The 15380-nt window shown below is 38.8% G+C and overlaps 1 protein-coding gene across 2 annotated transcripts in view; it reads left to right on the top strand.

The window, feature by feature from the left end:
- The window catches only part of ERICH3 (glutamate rich 3), a 78015-nt gene extending 64888 nt beyond the window's left edge, over positions 1-13127 (top strand). For both annotated transcript variants that reach the window (XM_083360466.1, XM_083360467.1), the window contains exons 13-15: positions 787-921; positions 4787-10190; positions 12677-13127. In XM_083360466.1, the coding sequence (XP_083216592.1) occupies positions 787-921; positions 4787-10167 (5516 nt within the window). In that variant the 3' untranslated portion in view covers positions 10168-10190; positions 12677-13127. The remainder of the gene's footprint in view (positions 1-786; positions 922-4786; positions 10191-12676) is intronic.
- The last annotated feature ends 2253 nt before the right edge of the window (positions 13128-15380 follow it).

The following is a 15380-nucleotide window of genomic DNA, read 5'->3' as shown; positions in this document are numbered from 1 at the left end:
TATTAATAATGGACATTTTGTTATAAACAAGTGAAATGTAAATAACCTACCGTAATTATTAACACACTAAAGTCACAGTAAAAATAATAGTACTCCTTTAAGCTGTCATGGATAAGGATAATAATAATAATAATAATAATAATAATAATAATAATAATAATAATAATAATAATAATAATAATAATGATAATATTGTAGAACGGCATAGCAAAACTGGAGCAGGTGGGGATTTGCATTCAGTCTTTCCCATGAATCAAAATGAGACAAAGCTTGCAAGTTATTTTACTTCCTTAAGGAATTAACAAAACTGTTGGAATTGTGTTAGGAAGTTTAGTATTCAAAGATGCCCTTATTTTATCTGTGATGGAATAATAGCTTTTCAATTGTATTGTTGCTATTACTGTTCTTGCTGTTATTTGTATCCTGCCTTCAGGATACCTTTCTGATTTTAATTTGTGCACAAATTAAAACCATTTCTGAACGAAGGTGACCTAACAGCTTGGTGATATTTGAAAGTGGTGAGTGCTTTGTGTAATTTTTGCATGGGAGAGATAGCATTACATGAAATTTTCATTGCCTAAAGAAAGAATGACATTTGCTTATATGTGTACATAATTCATCTTTACGGTGAAGAATTTTGCTGGATTTTAATTGCCATCCTTAGCTAGTTGTACAGTAATTGTAAGCTCATTTTATGTTCAAGGATGGGTTGGTTTTATTTTATTTTATTTTTTTGCTTTCTCTTTTGCTCTCTTCTTTTATGATTGTGGAACTATTTTTTTGAAGATCGCAAATCGGTCAGAGAGAAAATAGCTGAGGCTATTGAAAAAGATCAGCTTTTGAGTTCTGAACCTGAACCTAGCGATTACAGTACAGAGGAAGAGGATGAACATATAACAGCTGCTCAAGACAAATTTGAAGGTAAATTCTACTGTTTGCATGGAACCTGTCTTCAGTATTTCTTTCTAGTTAAATGCTGTGTCTAATCGGTGTTTTACTCCTTATATTTTATATTTTCATATTTTTCTTCTTTTTCTCTCTTCCATAGGGAGAAAAAGTTTTTCAATCACTACTATCTTCCTCAGGAAATAGTGATCTTTGAAGCCGCTTCACCTTCAACCCAGTCCTTGCACATCACCCTATGTGCTGCAAAACTCTTATATAGGCAGGGAACTCAGATATAATTTAGGTCAGGATCAACAATTATGGACTTCATGGGACCTTCCCCAGCCTCTTATTTGTGGTCCATAGAGCTTTCCAGAATAGCTCAGATCAGGGGTGTCAAACTCGCAACGTCACATGACGTGTTGGGACATGATGTATCGCAACTTTTTTTCCATTGCCGGCAGTGGGTGCGGTTTCGGCATGACGCATCCGGGCCATGGGCTGGCAGTTTGACACCCCTGGCTCAGATCATTGTTTCTTAACCTTGACCACTTTAAGATGTGTTGACTTCAACTCCCAGAATTCCACAGCCAATAAGAAGTCCAAACATCTTAAAGTGGCCAAGGCTGACAAAAACTGGCCTAGATTATCTTTGCTGGCATTATGGCTGATATTTGGCTCCACAGTTACAGCCTTTTTTCCTGGGTCAGTTAAAGTTCAAATGAATGTAGTCAGTTTGAGGTTGAATGCCTCAGTTTTATCCCTTAATTTGCCAAACCCTCCGAGTTCTTACAAGTAACATGTAAGCACACATGGTTGATCTTGTCATTAATGTTGACAAGATTGTATATTCCTTGTATGGCCTTGAAGTCAAGTTAAAAAAAAAGGCCCCCTGCCCACCTGACATTGATTGCTTGTTTACATCTTAGACTATCCAACAATTGTACACAGCATAAAAAGTGAGAATTTTTGCCATAACATGAACACAAGGTGAAATTCAGGTCACATTTTAGGAACTTCTGTAGATCTATATTATATGGAAGAAAAACATAATAGTGAGATGAAATTCTCTTAAATTATTGAAACCTCTAAGAAATCCTCAAAAGTAACTCTCTGGGACTCCCCAAATAATGACATATTCCTATTCTATTTCTATTCTTCCTATTTTAAGAATGGGTAGAGTCCAAGTCAGATTTTAGCAGCTGTTTATTCTCCTTCATTGTGAATTAAAATCTCAGCCATGCAAAATCCAGTCCTAAGTATAGAAGAAGAAAAATGTAAATACTTGACATATTTTCATACTGTTGCTAGAGGGGAAGTATTTCATGCACATCAGGTGGTGCAATCATATTTTCAATATACTTTATACAGTTCTGATTGCCTGTTGTGGGAACCCAGCAATTTTGGTTTCTAAACTGTGCTTTATGGCTTAGCATTATGCATGACCTTCAGTTGGGATTTATTCAACAAATCATGCTGTTAATGTTCATGAAGAACAAGAAGCCTATAAATACGGATATTGAGTTTTGTTTGATATAAGGAAATGAAAGTCAGTATCAGTTACTTATCTTCTTTAATGTATATTTTGGGCCTTCAGTACCCAAATCCCCAACATTGGGATAAATGTTAGACTGGCAGCCTTTTCATAAGACTGACCAGTAGATAAGAGTTTAGATGCCTTCTTCCGCGTCACACAATACCATGCAAATTTTACAGCTCCTATAAACCATTTTGTCAAAAGGCAAATGGAGGTTTTCTTAATAATACTGTGTTTTTCCCCTTTATTCTCCTGACACTTTCTTTAGCTCTGTTCCCTAAGAAACAAGTTTTGATTCCAAGATTCCAAATGAGATTCCAATCTCATTTGATTGGATTGTTTGTTGAAAGTCACATACAGTACAAAGCTCTAGATGAATGCTATCAGCACTTCAATTTCAACAGTTTTTAGTGCCAAGTACTTAAATTATGCAAGCGTACAGGTCAGAAAGGTCTGTAAGAATCTGTCTTCTTATATATTCCATTATAATATTTTCCTTAATCTTTGAATGTTTTAGAAGATAATTTATTGAACATAATTAATAATGAGTACCCTGAGAGTTTGTACAGTATTTCCAATTAAAGTAAAAGACTCTAATGTAAACTCAATTGGGCAAAAATAAAATCCTATCAAAGTCCATTGGACCTTATCTTTATATGTAGTCCTATACTACCTCACTGAAATCAGTCGGAAAAGTAAATCCCAAATCAATTAGGGTTCATTGTTCTCAAATAGGTTTAACATTATTTTTCTGTAAATATTCTGATGAGGCACTTATTCCTATCCAGACCAGAATAGTTTATTATTCCTCACAATTCTTCCTGAGTGGATCCTATGTTGTTCTGCTGATATTTCTAGAAAGTAGTTATAAGGCTTCTAAGTGGGGTACATAGGGGTCAAAAAATCAAGAAGAGAGGAACAACCATAAAAAGGGTCACACAACAAACATAAAAAGGGCAGGGCTTTATTGTGGGTTCCTCATCTAAATTTTTTAAACCCCCCCAAACTCTGTCATTGGTCCTAGGTAGCTATTTCTCACTTCCTACTAATTTGCATTTTTAATTCACTTGTTTTAACTACATGAAAAGTCATATTCATATGAAACTAAATGTGTATATAGATAGATAGATAGATAGATAGATAGATAGATAGATAGATAGATATAGAGATAGAGATAGAGATATTTAATCCACTCATTTTCTCCCTTATGCTTATATTTGTATAGACACAAAGCCACGAGGAAGTGGGCAATAATTTCATTTCATCAACTAAGACCAGGCTTATTTTGTAGTGTCTAGAATATAATGTCTAAAGTATTTGATTTTAAAATAAATTCTGTTATTTTGATGTAAGGCCACACTTTTTTTCAGGATATATCATTCCTACGTATATGTGTGTGCACATTGACCTTTAATGTTTGATTTAATGCATTTCAAAACCTTTATATTCCTTTTTTCTCTGTATTTTAACTTTCTGAAACAATAAAACTATATAAACTCCCAAAAAAGAAAAAAGGGAATTTTACAAAAAAAACCCAACAATTAGACAAAGCATGCAAATCAATTAAATAGCTTTCACTACCAGAGAGTAAGTTATCCTGCCATCAACTTCTTAGAGCAAAAGTGAAAGTGAAGGGAAGTTAAAAGACCTGACTCTCCGATTGCTCCTACCAAGAATTGTGGTCATCAAGATCCCTCTTCTGCAAAGATATATGATTGTCTTAGGGTTGTCCTTGGTCGTTCCTAATATTCCCATTCAGATCTAGGGAGCAGGTTTGGCTGCATAATCAGCTGTTTGTCCACGAGAGACAAGAGATCACCTGCCACCATCTTAGGGGCAAAACCTTTACATTCCTTTACTTTTAATTTTCTGAAACGGTTTTCTTTTTATGGACCTTTTCTGCAGTGGAGAACTTCATTTTTGTAATCCAACTTCAGTGACATGGCCACTCTTTAATATTTTATAATAGTTAGTTTGCTTGGAAAAGGAAGGCTTTGCTGGTAATGTTTTGTGTAAAAGAAGCAGTAAAATTAGTAGTGTAGGAGGAATATCAGGCAGTTTGTAAGGTAGACTAATAATTAACCATACAAGAGCAAGTTTTGAGAACACACTTCTCTCTTGACTTATGTAGAATAATGTGGGACCAGAAAATTAACTTGTCCAGTTTTCCATTATATCGTACCATCCTTCACAAATCAGTTGCTCTCAGGTTAATTTAAGAAGCAAAGTGACTAATGGCTATCCATTCAAAATGGTTGGGCCAACAAGGGCAGGTGAAACATATGTCAATTGTATTTTTTTAAAAAAAATGCCACATTGATAAAGTTATCACAATTACAACTCATACTGTGCTTATTTTAATAGCACCAGATGAAGTTTCCTTGCCAAAACGATCAAGAAGGACTGAATCGCAAAAGGCTGCAAAGCAAATGAAGAGAGAGAGAGAGAGGATGGACAAGGAAGGAGTACTTGAGGAAGAGGAGCTCATAGCTGGTAAAGGCCCCAAAGAAGCAGCTCTAACAGAAGAATTGCTAGCCCCCCAAATAGCAAGTCTTAGAGGAGACCAGGCACTAAAACCTGAACTTGTGGCAGGAAAAAGAGAATGGGAGAGAGAACCCATAGAATCAGACCTGGCCAGTATAGAAAAAGAAATAGCCCCCCAAATTGAGAGTATAACAAAAACAGAAGAAATGGCAATAAAACATAAAGCTGCTGATGGAGAGGAGGTTCTAGGGGGATTCAGATCAGAAGGGGAAGAAGCTGAAGGTGCCAAAATTAGTGAGAAGTCCAGAGTAGCAAAGAGAGAAGAACATGTGCGATGGCAGATCCTTGAGGGAGAAGAAGGTGCAGAAGTAACTGAGACACCAGATGTTTTAAAGACAAGAGAATTAGAAGGAATTAAGACAGAGGACAGAGACAGGCTTGAAGCAAAAGAAAAGATGAAAGGAAAATATGAAACAGCTGAAGATTGGGAGGCACCATCTGCAGAAAAGATCAGCATTGGAAAGGGACCAGAAAAGGTAGGAGAAGCTGAACCCAAAGAAATTTTTCAAGAGCAAAAACATAAAGCAGAGGCCGGAAGAAAAGCTGACATAATGGAAAAGGAAAGAAAGAATGAGGCATTTTTGAGGGAAGATGAAGAGAGAAAATATGAATTGAGGCCCATTTCCCCTATGGAAGCAGGACTTAGACCACCACAATTAAAAGTGGAAGATGTTCTCTATGGAGATGAAAAAGCAGCTGCTGCAGAAAAGGCAATCACTAGTGGAAGAGAAGTTCCATCTGAGACGGAAGAAACAATCCAAGGAATTTCACCCAGATGGGATGAAGATTTATACCAAGAATATCCAGATGTGACTGGGATGAAAGCCATATCTCCAGAAGATTTAGCCCTCAAGAAAATAGAGCCTTCAGTGGGAGAGGCCTTCCTTGACCATGAAATTGAAATAACTGGGGAAGACAAGTTAGCAGGGAAACCATATTCTGAAAGAGAGAAAGAGAGACAAGCAAGAAGAAAAGATACTTTGGCAATTGAGCAAACAGCCCTAGGAGAAAAGACTGTAGTACAACCTGTAGAAAGAGGAGAAGAAGAAAGGCTAACGTTCAAAATGGCAGCTCCAGAAGAGAAACTGGATTTGGAGAAAGAAGGGCTTTATATTGAACCTGGCTTAGAATCTATGGCAGAGATGATGGAAGAATTAGCAAAGAAGGAAAAAGAAAAAGGAGAGATGTGGGTTGAAGAGGCAGAGGGACAAATAAAAGGATTATCTCCAATGATTGAAGAACAAAAAGCACCCAGAAGAAAGGCAGAAGCTGAAGAGGGAGGTGCTGAGATGGCACTTAAAGAAGAAGCAGAAACTGATCAGACAGAAGTTAAAACTAAACGAAACGTAGGAAAAGAAGAGGTAGGAAAGAAAATGGAATATCCATGGGAAGCAGAAGGAGACATGGCACTTAAAAGGGAGGCAGAAACTGGAGAGGCTAAAGTCGATGTGGGACTTGAGGAGGAGTTAGAAGTCACAAAGGCAGAAGCTGACATGACACTTAAAGGGGAGGCAGAAATAGGACATGTCAAAGCTAAGATGCTACCCGAAGGCAGGTTAGATGCTGAAGAAGCAGAAGCTGAGATGACACTTGAAAGAGAGGCAGAAATTGGACGTGTCAAAGCTAAGATGGAACCTAAAGGAGAATTATATGCTGAAGAAGCAGAAGCTGCGATGACACTTGAAAGAGAGGCAGAAATTGGACATATCAAAGCTAAGGTGAAACCTAAAGGAGAGTTATACCCTGAAAAAGCAGAAGCTGAGATGACACTTGAAAGAGAGGCAGAAATTGGACGTGTCAAAGCTAAGATGGAACCTAAAGGAGAGTTATATGCTGAAGAAGCAGAAGCTGAGGTGACACTTCAAAGAGAGGCAGAAATTGGACATGTCAAAGCTAAGGTGGAACCTAAAGGAGAGTTATACCCTGAAGAAGCAGAAGCTGAGATAACACTTGAAAGAGAGGCAGAAATTGGACATGTCAAAGCTAAGGTGGTACCTAAAGGAGACTTATATGCTGAAGAAACAGAAGCTGAGATGACACTTGAAAGACAGGCAGAACCTGGACATGTCAAAGCTAAGATGGGACGTAAAGGAGATTTATATGCTGAAGAAGCAGAAGCTGAGGTGACACTTCAAAGAGAGGCAGAAACTGAATGTGTCAAACCTAGAATGGTACCTGAAGGGGAGTTATATGCTGAAGAAGCAGAAGCTGAGGTGACACTTCAAAGAGAGGCAGAACCTGGACGTGTCAAGCCTAGAATGGTACCTGAAGGGGAGTTATATGCTGAAGAAGCAGAAGCTGAGGTGACACTTCAAAGAGAGGCAAAAACTGGATGGGTGAAAGCTAAGGTGGGGCCTGAAGTGGGGTTATATGCTGAAGAAGCAGAAGCTGAGATGACATTTGAAAGACAGGCAGAACCTGGATATGTCAAAGCTAAGATGGGACCTAAAGGAGATTTATATGCTGAAGAAGCAGAAGCTGAGATGACACTTGAAAGAGAGGCAGAACCTGGACGTGTCAAACCTAGAAGGGTACCTGAAAGGGAGTTATATGCTGAAGAAGCAGAAGCTGAGGTGACATTTGAAAGAGAGGCAGAAACTGCATATGTTAAAGCTAAGAGGTTACCTAAAGAAGATTTATATGCTGAAGAACCAGAAGCTGAGATGACACTTGAAAGAGAGGCAGAACCTGGACGTGTCAAACCTAGAAGGGTACCTGAAAGGGAGTTATATGCTGAAGAAGCAGAAGCTGAGGTGACATTTGAAAGAGAGGCAGAAACTGCATATGTTAAAGCTAAGAGGTTACCTAAAGAAGACTTATATGCTGAAGAACCAGAAGCTGAGATGACACTTGAAAGAGAGGCAGAACCTGGACATGTCAAACCTAGAAGGGTACCTGAAAGGGAGTTATATGCTGAAGAAGCAGAAGCTGAGGTGACATTTGAAAGAGAGGCAGAAACTGCATATGTTAAAGCTAAGAGGTTACCTAAAGAAGACTTATATGCTGAAGAACCAGAAGCTGAGATGACACTTGAAAGAGAGGCAGAACCTGGACATGTCAAACCTAGAAGGGTACCTGAAAGGGAGTTATATGCTGAAGAAGCAGAAGCTGAGGTGACATTTGAAAGAGAGGCAGAAACTGCATATGTTAAAGCTAAGAGGGTACCTAAAGAAGACTTATATGCTGAAGAAGCAGAAGCTGAGATGACACTTGAAAGAGAGGCAGAACCTGGACGTGTCAAACCTAGAATGGTACCTGAAGGGGAGTTATATGCTGAAGAAGCAGAAGCTGAGGTGACATTTGAAAGAGAGGCAGAAACTGCTTATGTTAAAGCTATGAGGGTACCTAAAGGAGACTTATATGCTGAAGAAGCAGAAGCTGAAGTGTCATTTGAAAGTGAGGGAGAAACTGGACTGATTAAAGCTAGGATGGTACCTAAAGGAGACTTATATGCTGAAGAAGCAGAAGCTGAGGTGACAATTGCCTGGAAAGCAGAGACTGGACAGGTTAAAGCTAGGGTGGCACCTAAAGGGGAGTTAGATGCTGAAAAAAGAGAAGCTGAGTTGACAGTTGCCTGGAAAGCAGAAACTAGACAGGTCAAAGCTAAAGTCTCACCTAAAGAGGAGCTATATGCTGAAGAAGCAGAAGCTGAAATGATACTTAAAAGAGAGGCAGAACCTGGACTGGTCAAAGCTAAGGGGGTACTTGAAAGGTGGTTAGATGTTGAAGAAGCAGAAGCTGAGGTGACAGTTAAGGGAAAAGCAGAAACTATAGAGGCAGAATCTGATAAGATAGCTGAAAGGAAATTAGAAGTTGAAGGGTCAGAAGCTGAGGGGAGGAGGGCAGAAGGCAAGGTTGCCTTGAAATGGAAGCCAGAAACTGGAGAGGCAGAGGCTGATGTGGTATCCAAAGGGGAATTAGAAGTTGAAGAAGCAGAAGCTGAGTTGACATTTAAAGGAAAGGCAATAGAGAAAGCACTTAAACAGATGGCAGTAGGTATAGAGGTAGAGGCTGATGTGATACCTAAAGAGGAATTAGAAGTCAAAGAGGCAGAATCTGAGGGGACACTTAAAAGGAAGGCAGAACCCAGACAGGCCAAAGCTAAGGTTGTGCCTAAAGGGGAGTTAGGTGCTGAAGAAGCAGAAGCCGAGATGACACTTAAGCGGAAAGGAGAAACTATAGAAGCAGAGTCTGAAGCGATAGCTGGAAAGGACTTAGAAGCTGAAGATGCAGAAGATGAGAGGACACTTAAAAAGAAGGCAGAAGGCAAGGTAGCCTTGGAACAGAAGGCAAAAATTGTAAAACCAGAGACTGAGGTAGCAATTGAAGAGAAAGCAGAAGTACCAAAACTCTGGGAAGAAGAAACAGAAGATTCAGAAGCAAAGGGAGAAGTGCTTTCTGTCGTCATAGGATCTCTGAATGAAACCACCTTTGGAGAGCAAGGGCTAGTCACCAGGAGAGAAGAGATTATAGCAGAAATAAAACATACTTCTGAATCGGTCCCACAAAAAGAAGCATTTCTTGGAGGAGAAATGAAAAAAGAACCTAGTGTTCAAACTGGAGTATCTGACAAGACTGAAACAAGTGAAACATTTCTTTACATGGAAGTAGAGGAGGAAGTCATAGCTCCTGAAGAAGAGAAGGAACAGGATGAATCAGACACAGGAGATGAGATGAGAGAAGGAATGATAACACTTGAAGATGTAGAAGAAGCTCTCTTAATAGGGATACAGCAACTGATAACAGAAGTATCACAGATCAATGAAAACGATAAAGATAAAGAAGAACCTTCGGTGGAAAGATCAGCAGAAGACGAATCAACTCAGGAGTGTGCCACAAGTGAAGATTTTTTTGCTGTTGTGGTAGATGAAGAAAGGGAGATAATTGAAAGCAGTAACAGTGAGGAAGAAAGAACTGGGGAGCATTCAGAAGGAACAGGAGAGCCTTCGGAAGAAGAAACAGGAGAGCCTTCGGAAGAAGAAACAGGAGAGCCTTCAGAAGAAGGAATAGGGGAGCCTTCAGAAGAAGGAATAGGGGAGCCTTCAGAAGAAACCCCTTCAGATGAAAAAGATGGAAATATGAACTGCGAAATAGGGTTGGAGGAGACTACAGATGAAACTATCACAATGACAAATACCATTCTTTGGAGCTCCCAGGAGTATGAAAGAGAGTGTCACCAAGATCGTACTGGAACTGACTAAGAAGACAGACACCTAGACTAAAGGTGAGCATGTGCTGATATATAAATTCCCTTCTCACTTCTATGAGTGGTATGTGTCTTCTTCAATTTCAGGTATTCTACTAGAGATCTGGGAGTTTAAGGGTTCTAATACACTGTATATCAGACCAAAAGACAGCAGTGGTGGTCGATGTAATGGTATTAAGTGACAGCAACATCAGGAAAAAGGAAAATGAGAAGATGGAGAAGGATCAGGGCCTGAAGGAGAAAATAGAGAGGATGTGGAAAATAAAGTGGTCCCAGAGTGGTGGTAAGATCACTTGGAGCTGTGATTCTTAAGCTGGCTGAGTGGCTCCATCAGATTTCATGGACAACATCAGAGTTCTTTGTCCAGAAGAGTGCAATGCTAAGAACAGCTAAGGTGCTGTGCAGAACTTTCAAAGTCCCAAGCCTCTGGTAGAGGACCTGAGATTGAGGAAGATACAAACAACTCATAGGGCTGAGAAGGGAATTTTTGAATTATTATATATTTGTCAAATCATGTCTACTATGTGAGCTCTGGCCCCAGTGTGTCATGGATTAATTAAATGGATTATGGCCTGCTTCACACTTGCCCATAATGTGGTATGGCTTTCATTTGGCATATTATCTGAAGCTGTCCACTGTGATCTGTAAACTCTGTGGTATGGTGTACATTTATATATTAACTCAGCCAATAACATTTCTTCAATAAACCATGCTCAACCATTACAAGAATTAATTAATCCTAGTAATTCACTGGGGATATATATTTAATTCTTTGAGAAAGAAATGATTAAAATTGGATTTTTGTCTGCACAGCTAATCCAGTTATCTGACTTAGCAATAGGTTGCACACTAGATCTCCCAAGTGGTGGTAAGCTTCTGGGTGGACAGTGCTGATCTAGGTTCGGCTTCCTTTGATGCAGAAGATCACTGATGGTTCGGTACTGCTTGAGCTTATTTGAAAATAAAGCTCCACATACAATTTAAGCATTTCAAAAAGCATTCCATTACTGCCCAATCGATTATCCAGAGGAAAGCACCTCTTTGTCCATAGTAGCTGATAGACCTTGGATTTCCTCTTCCTCTTCCTCCTCATCTGTTCATATTCCGATCTAACTTAAATCATTCCTATCTGGTGCAGAAGAGAGAGGGAGAGAAAGCTGTATTTTCCCAAATGCTAAAGTTGTCCCGAGCTATTTCCTTGTCATTCTCAGCCACTTATGTGCAATTTCCCTGATACTGGCAGTTTAGTCTGCTGATCAGTAGGGCACTTTCATATGTCCTTTTGGCCCCATTAACTCTTTTTATAAACCCTCAACTTAAAGTTGAACTCATAAGTATTTTCTTCAACCTGGTCCCACCACATGTCTAGTCTATCATCACATCTCTGTTCTTCTAAAGCAGTCCAGTTAATGGGATACAAAAGCAACCTACCACATTTAACTATTTTCTAGTTGTAATCTCATTAACTATTTTCTAGTTGTAATACCATTAATTTGAGACTGAGGCCAGAGCTACACTTTTTGCTTACCCCATTGCCAGTAAAGACCACCTGCCACTTCTTATTTTGCCTTGGAAAAAGTGTGTTGAGCAATTACCCTGCATATCAAACAACTGAAAGCCAAGGAAGCCACTGCAGTATTTCATTATTATCATAGATCGCTTCTTCCTGATATAAAGATACAGAAGAAATGCTTAGGTATTTTGCTTCTAAAAGTGCTATAGTTCTCAGACTTCAAATTCTGAATAACAAGTTATGCTAATCAGGAACTAAATATTGAATGGTAAATGTTACACTAATTATTGTTTGCATGTGAACCCTTCCTAGATTTAAAAACAGCACTGTCCTCCACTAGGGACAGTTGAGAAAGAATTTGTCCCTCTTTAATAGGCTTGATTAAAATAAATCCTCATTTGTGCTGCCTCAAGAATCTACAACTAATTTTTTTAAAAAATGCTAGGGCTGTACTTGTCTCTTTTAAATTTCCAAAGAATTATCTCCTGTACCAGTGTTTCTCAATCTTGGCAACTTTAAACTGTGTGGAGTTCAACTCCCAGAATTCCTCAGCCAGCATTGAGGAATAGATACACTGCTCTATACTTTGTAGAAGGGATGTGGTGGCTCAGGGGGTTAAGACACTGAGCTTGTTGATCAGAAGGTCGGCACTTTGGCGGGTCGAATCCCAAGTGCCGCGTAACAGAGTGAGCGCTTGTTACTCGTCCCAGCTTCTGCCAACCTAGCAGTTCGAAAGCATGTAAAAATGCAAGGAGAAAAATAGGGACCACTACGGTGGGAAGGTAACAGCATTCTGTGCGCCTTTGACATCTAGTCATGCCGGCCACATGTCCACGGAGACATCGTCAGACAGGCACTGGCTCTTTGGCTTTGAAACGGAGATGAGCACCGGCCCCTAGAGTTGGAAATGACTAGCACAGATGTGCGGGGGAAGCTTTGCTTTTTACTTTTATACTCTGTAAACTAATCTTGTATTTGTTTGTTTTCCCAGAATGCTTTGGGTTTGGAACTTCCCATCTCATCATTGCTGCCTCAAGATTTGGTGGAAACACAGATTTATTCAAGCATCTTCTTATATTCTTTTGATGCTTGCCGTCCATCTTTCCATTGTTGTCCTGACGACCATGATCATCTAGTAACTTTTTTTCAAGGAAATCATTCTAGATTCGTGCCACCTGGGGTAACTGCCCTCTTTGATTCCTTCACACACTTCTGCCACTATGCATCAGGACTGCTCCAGACAAACGAAATCCTATCTAACCTATTTCATTAATAGCATTCCTTTATAATTCTGAAAATATCAATAATGAGGCCTGTATAACAGCTGTCGCACATTTCTTTTAAAAACAAAACAGAATTATTATGTAATGGGAACTTTCCCAAAATCAACCAGCTAATTCTGCTGCACAGTAAGAGTCACTTGAAATCTTTATGTAGAACAATAAAACACCTGCAAACAGATTTGAATATTTGTACGTATTTTATGGCCTTCTTTCTTCCCTTTGTATTTTATGTGTTCTTTTTAAATTTAGCAGAAGGGAAGTGCTTGAAGTTCACTCACATTCTCCAAAGAGTCATACAGGGTAACTCCTGATTCGATTTTTGAAAGATTGTCATTGGTCTTGAACTTAATTCTGTGCATAATGTAGAAAGTATAGCCAAATTGATTGATACCACAGCTAAAAGGAGCTGCATCATCCATAAAGACCGATATTAGCAATCCTCAAGTTACAACCATGGTGGAACCTGCCCTTAATGGTTGTAACTCACAATGGTCATAAAGCAAGTCAGTTAAGTGACTGACCTGATTTTATGAACTTTTTTTGATGTGATCATTAAATGAACCCTACAGTCATTAAGCAAACCTATGGTTTTCTATGACTCATTTCCCCCAAAAAACCAGAAGTAAATGCTGGTTTGGGGCAAAACCATAATAAAATGTGGTCACATGACTGCAGGATGTTGCAAATGGCTGTAAATTAGTCCAGTTCCCGAGTGCCAAACATATGATCACATGACTGGGAGGTGACCATCCAAACTTTGAATCCAGGTCATAAGTACCCCTTAGATTGGTCCATCAGAATTGGAATGGTCGCTAAGCAATCAGTCATAAGTAAAGGACTACAGTACCTTATAATCAGCTATATGCTGCGTGCTGCTGTAGGTACGAACAAGGATAATTCAGTCATATGATTTATATCTTTCCACTTTTTTGTCATGGGCTTGGATTCAGACTGGGACTTGCCTGAAAAGAACTGAAAATCTCTTGTTTTGCACTGGATTTTATCCCATGGTTCCCGGGAATTCAGCCATTGTTAGACAGCTGACATCATTTATCAGTACAGCTACCTTGAAAAGTACTTGCATATGATGGATTCTAGATTCTACAAAGCTTTGTGTTACTGTGCAGAAATACCACATACATCTGCTCACAAATAAATTCACAAGAAAAAGAATGAGAGAGAGTGAGAGAAAAGATCTCTGATCGATCCCTACATTTTAAACTGAAAAGCTGGAAAGAAAGAGTGATGCCAGAATACCAAATCAATAATGATTACCAAATCCATCAGAGCCAGACTTTCATTACTTTCATAGTTTTCTTACAATTTTCCCATTGGCTGTTATGAATCCTGAAAATTTAATGTATTAGAAGTTGGTCTTTCAACACTAACAACTATATCTGTTAAAGCTCTTAAATTCATTCTTTGTAAGAGTATAGCCTTCATCTCAGAAAATAGTATGCTGTTTGTTTTGGAAATTTTAGGAAAGATTTGTTTCCCTTCTTTTTTAACATAAATACAGGAGTGGGGAAATGACAGAACATGACATCACAGTGCAAACTACATTCCTTACATACTTACCTTTTGGGACATTGGGACACAAAAGGGCAGAGCTTGTAGACTGATGTCATGACACAAGTTTTGCCATTTTGGCATTGTTGCCATGGACTCCTGTGCTTATAATGGCTTAAATCATACATTGTTCTAAGTCACAGTGCTTTGCTTGATTTGGGCTTATGAATCTTACTGTGAGTTTGTAAACCCTGGTTTATGGCTTTAGTAAGTTGTATGAACCCAGTCAATAAAGCCTGATTAAATCAGTGGCAGTGTTAACATAGCATCTCAATCCAGCCAACGTAAGTAGAAAAAAGAGCAGTGGATTACCCCAGTACCAGACTTTTACAGGTATTTGGCTTTTAGCTGCACACTCCTGTTTCCCATTTTTGTCTAAATTAATTTTTATATGTTTGTAAAATAACAGAAACTGGAATAGGGATTTAGGAAACATTTTTTATTACATGCAGTGATAGTACCCACTAGAAGGAGATTATTCTGTTGATTAAAATGCCTTCTTTTCAATCTGCCAATATTCTGCATTCTCCAGAACACACAGCCTTGCAGCAGAAGTCTCACCAAATCTGATGGATTTGGTTCCGAGTGAATAGGCACAGTATTAAGTTGTGTGTCATTTAACAATCTGGCAGCAATTATTCTGAAAACCTACCATCATACAGTTGCCAAAGCAGCACACATTAATGTCTGAGAATAAAAGCATTAATTGAATACTGTTTGATGTCATGTTTAGGGACTCAAATGATGTGATCAGTTTTGATTTATGAAAGTTCTAATGGGTGGTGCAAGGTTCATTCTCACTTCATAGTGAGAGTTGTAATCCATGTTTTGTACTATGTTGAG

Source organism: Vipera ursinii (assembly GCF_947247035.1).
Source record: "Vipera ursinii genome assembly, chromosome: 3".
NCBI lineage: Eukaryota > Metazoa > Chordata > Lepidosauria > Squamata > Viperidae > Vipera > Vipera ursinii.
Note: the sequence above shows the minus strand (reverse complement) of the source record. Positions and strands in the feature narration are given on the sequence as shown.